The following is a 3348-nucleotide window of genomic DNA, read 5'->3' as shown; positions in this document are numbered from 1 at the left end:
ACGTACAAGTTTGATGTGGCCCCCTATTGAATGAGAAAATAAGAGAAAACACCCCTATCTTCATCTAGATATAGATCTTAGCACCAAATCCAAAACATCTCATAACTCTTCTTTCACAAAGACACTAATTAAATAAGGGTTTTATTTCAGATACATATAACACTAGCAGGACGATATAGTGCACTGGGACTTTTTAATAATGTCATTATTTACTTTTGCAAATGTTTATAATGCCATTAGATATAGTGCACTATATATCTAATAGATGTTTAGATATATAAGTGCACTGGGTCTGCCCTGATGTACCCCAAAAAAAACTCTTACGGCGAAAGAAATTGTAATTATGATTAAGCGTTTGATCAATAAGTGTGCATTTTGTTTCATTTCATATACAGATATATATGATTCAGAAGCCCAATGATACCATGCCTGACAAATATTGTTCTGATCATGCATGTGACATATATATATATATATATATATGTGGAGGAACACAGTCATCCTAGCTACTACATGTCACTCAAGATAAGAAATATATATTTAATTATATATTTGTCTGGAAGCATGGTTAAAGTAGATCAACAATCTTATTAATTAATCTCATGGTGCAGTGTGCAAGTTTTGGAAGGCCTTGGGACAAGTACTTGAAAGATCTCACTCCAATGCCTTGATCGACATGGTCAGATCCAAAGTACTCAGCCCCAGAGCGGCCTTCTTGCTGCTGCTACCTGTCGCTACGTCTAACCTCCTGCCATCCCGGCCACCACCGTCGTCGTCGACGACGCCACCATGTAATGACAGCGAGAGAGAGAGAGGCACCTTGTCGCTGCTCACCTCCTGCCCAGCGCTGTTCCTCTTCTTGCCCCTTCCTGCAGTGTCTGCCACCGCGTTGGGGCTCAGGCTTAGCTGCAACTCCGGCGCCCAACCGTTCTCCTCCGCCGTAGCCGATGTCTTCGTCCTCCTCGCCTCTGCTCCGATGCTCGTCTCCTCGGCAGGAGCCCTCGGCATTCCCTGCTTCGGCAGCTGCATGCACAGAAGCAACCATTAATTGTTGATATTTTGTGAGAAGTTACGATTTATTTACAAGTGAATGTATCAATTCCAAGCAAGATATGTAAACAATGATGCGTACCAACAGTGGGGAACCAGCTTCACGGGTCACCACCGGATCTGAAGGTGACGTTGTTCTGCCAGGGTTGCCGTTCGGGTGGCAGCCATTGCTGCCGGCGGCACCTCGCCACCTAAACGGGAGCTGAGCGTGGCCGCCCTGCTCCAAACCAGTAGCCGACATTGCCTTCGAGAGCGGCCGGGAGCTGCTGCCGATCCAGTTGATGCTTCCAATCTTCGCGCCATCTGACCTACGGTCGGCCGGGCTCGTGCTTGTTGACGGCGACGACGTCCCGTTGGAGGCGACGGCGTCCCTCACGTCGAACAAATGCGACGTCGGCTTGCCGTCCTTCCTGAAGATCATCTCGCGGATAAGCCCTTTCCCCAGACCATTGTCGTTAACTGCGCGTGCCCTCGCCGCTACCGCGTGCTGGGTGAACGCCCATTCTTGATTCCTAGACGCAAGCATGTACCGATTAGGGTTTCGGCATGATCGTCACATGCATGTAAGATGCCATGGCCTGCTTAATTTTAGTACCTAAGGCTCGTGCTGTTCTTGAAGTCGAAGGTTTGTAATGGAGGCTGCCGGCGCTGGAGGAGGCCATAAATCCGGCTAGCATCCGGCAAGCCGGCGTTTCTCGGCGCGAAGACCCCGCCGTTATCGTTGAACCTGGAGGAGAGAGTCGAGCCGGCCGCAGCTCGCTGGAAGAACATGTCGTGAAACGGATGGTCCCCTCTCCTCATGTGAAAATTCATGGGCGAAAATACTGTGGAAATTAAGAGGAAACCAAATCATGGAACTGAATTCCTAGTGGGAAAATAGTGAGATGTCCAGCATCAGCGATTGTATAGACAATTACCTGAGGACATTGCTGCCCTCTCGTGGCTGGACTCGTGCTCTATCTTTTTGCTTCTGTACATCTGAAAAGTCGAAAGGGATGAACAAGAAAAGGGTTAGGTCCAACGCTTGTCGTGTGAAGGAAAGAAACAAGTAGCTAGCTATAGAAGAACAGCTACCAAGCAGTCATGAGAAGTAGGCTGTTCCTTTTTTCTGCCTTTACCTGCAAGTGACTTTTTACATGAGCAATGCTGAGCCCCCTCACATTCATCATCTGAAGCACCAGCTTTGGCGTTGCTCCTGTCGAAAAATCAACACAAATAAAAGTTTAGATCACGAATCGATGGGGAAAACATTAATTACGACGACAAAAATGCACAACCAAAAAAAAATATGGGGGTGGGTTACTTACTCTCTTGGCCGCCCAGCCGCTCGACGGCATGGAGGAACGCCATGTGGAGGTCCGGCGTCCAGCGGAGCCGGGGGTGCTTGGACCGGTTATACTGCCGCACCGTGGGAACCCTCTCGCCGCTGCCCTCCGCCTTGTCACGATGGCCCCTGCTGCTTTCGGATTCATGGTTGGCGCTGTTGTTGTTGCTTGAGCTCCTGCCTCCTCCAGCAACCTCGCTTGTGCTACCGCCATCGTCGTCGTAGTTCTCCTCGCCGTCTTCCCCATCGTCGCTTGCCTCGCTGAAGCCTTCGTTGAGGTCCAGCCCCGCGGGTGGTGGGGAGTCGTCATCGGAAGATCCCTTCCGATGGTCCTCAAGGACCTTCGCCAGCGCCTCCTTCTCCTTCACCTCCCCCATGCCCGGGCCTCCTGGCCTCCACCTCTTGTCCTTGACCTCGTCTGCCTCTCTACATGCAGTCCATGTCACGCACCATGTTAGGATTGGAATGATATGGGGGTAGGAAGAAGAGGGGACTGTGATGGGAATAATTAGTAGGGAGATGGGAGGAAGCAGCTAGCATAAGCAAGCGAGTGATCTATACTAGCTAGGAATTAAAATAGGGGACGGGGGAATGGACAAGTAGTAATTTCACCACATTGACTAGTTTTCAGGACTGGTATTCCGTCCCATCCCTTTTTCTATAGTCTCATGGAATTGGGGAGTATACTACACTCTTGTTATTTAATTTTGTGATGGCCGTTGGGGTTTATATAATTGGGGTGGGGAGGGGGGGCTGATTATCAATACATTGGCTCATGACTGGGTTGTGTGGGAAATGACGCAAAAGGGGAACGTTGACACTTGCAACTAGACTCTTGTAGTGACAACAACCGCTGCTCCCCATTTTTTGTTTGTCACATTAGTTGTGTGCCTAGTACATGGTATAAGCGTGGCAATTCTTTCCAAGTACATATAGCCCCGGAAATAACTATACCTAATGTTTTTTTAGCACAG

At 49.1% G+C, this 3348-nt stretch overlaps 1 protein-coding gene across 2 annotated transcripts; it reads right to left on the bottom strand.

Annotated features, from left to right (window-relative positions):
• Positions 1 to 520: 520 nt before the first annotated feature.
• On the bottom strand, positions 521 to 3083 carry LOC123151494 (uncharacterized). Of its 2 annotated transcripts, XM_044571189.1 has the most exons (7): positions 2987 to 3083; positions 2358 to 2800; positions 2169 to 2245; positions 1968 to 2028; positions 1646 to 1874; positions 1133 to 1562; positions 521 to 1023 (listed from the first exon to the last, which is right to left on the bottom strand). In XM_044571189.1, exons 2-7 carry the CDS (start codon positions 2749 to 2751, stop codon positions 655 to 657), a joined length of 1560 nt encoding a protein of 519 aa, XP_044427124.1. In that variant the 5' UTR covers positions 2752 to 2800; positions 2987 to 3083; the 3' UTR covers positions 521 to 654. The 2 variants fall into 2 exon arrangements, with proteins under 2 accessions (XP_044427124.1, XP_044427123.1); XM_044571188.1 differs by having other exon boundaries at positions 2358 to 3059.
• Positions 3084 to 3348: the final 265 nt, after the last annotated feature.

The sequence above is a fragment of the Triticum aestivum genome, chromosome 7A (assembly GCF_018294505.1).
Source record: "Triticum aestivum cultivar Chinese Spring chromosome 7A, IWGSC CS RefSeq v2.1, whole genome shotgun sequence".
Taxonomy (NCBI): Eukaryota; Viridiplantae; Streptophyta; class Magnoliopsida; order Poales; family Poaceae; genus Triticum; species Triticum aestivum.
This window is presented reverse-complemented; position numbering and strand designations above follow the sequence as displayed.

Bases quoted from the DNA above. Each gene is read 5' to 3' on its own strand.
- LOC123151494 (XM_044571189.1), bottom strand. From the start codon at position 2,751: ATGGGGGAGGTGAAGGAGAAGGAGGCGCTGGCGAAGGTCCTTGAGGAC. The intron at 1,563-1,645 runs GTACTAAAATTA...GCTTGCGTCTAG, and splicing joins AAGAACAGCACGAGCCTTAG to GAATCAAGAATGGGCGTTCA. The intron at 1,024-1,132 runs GTACGCATCATT...CTGTGCATGCAG, and splicing joins AAGCTGGTTCCCCACTGTTG to CTGCCGAAGCAGGGAATGCC.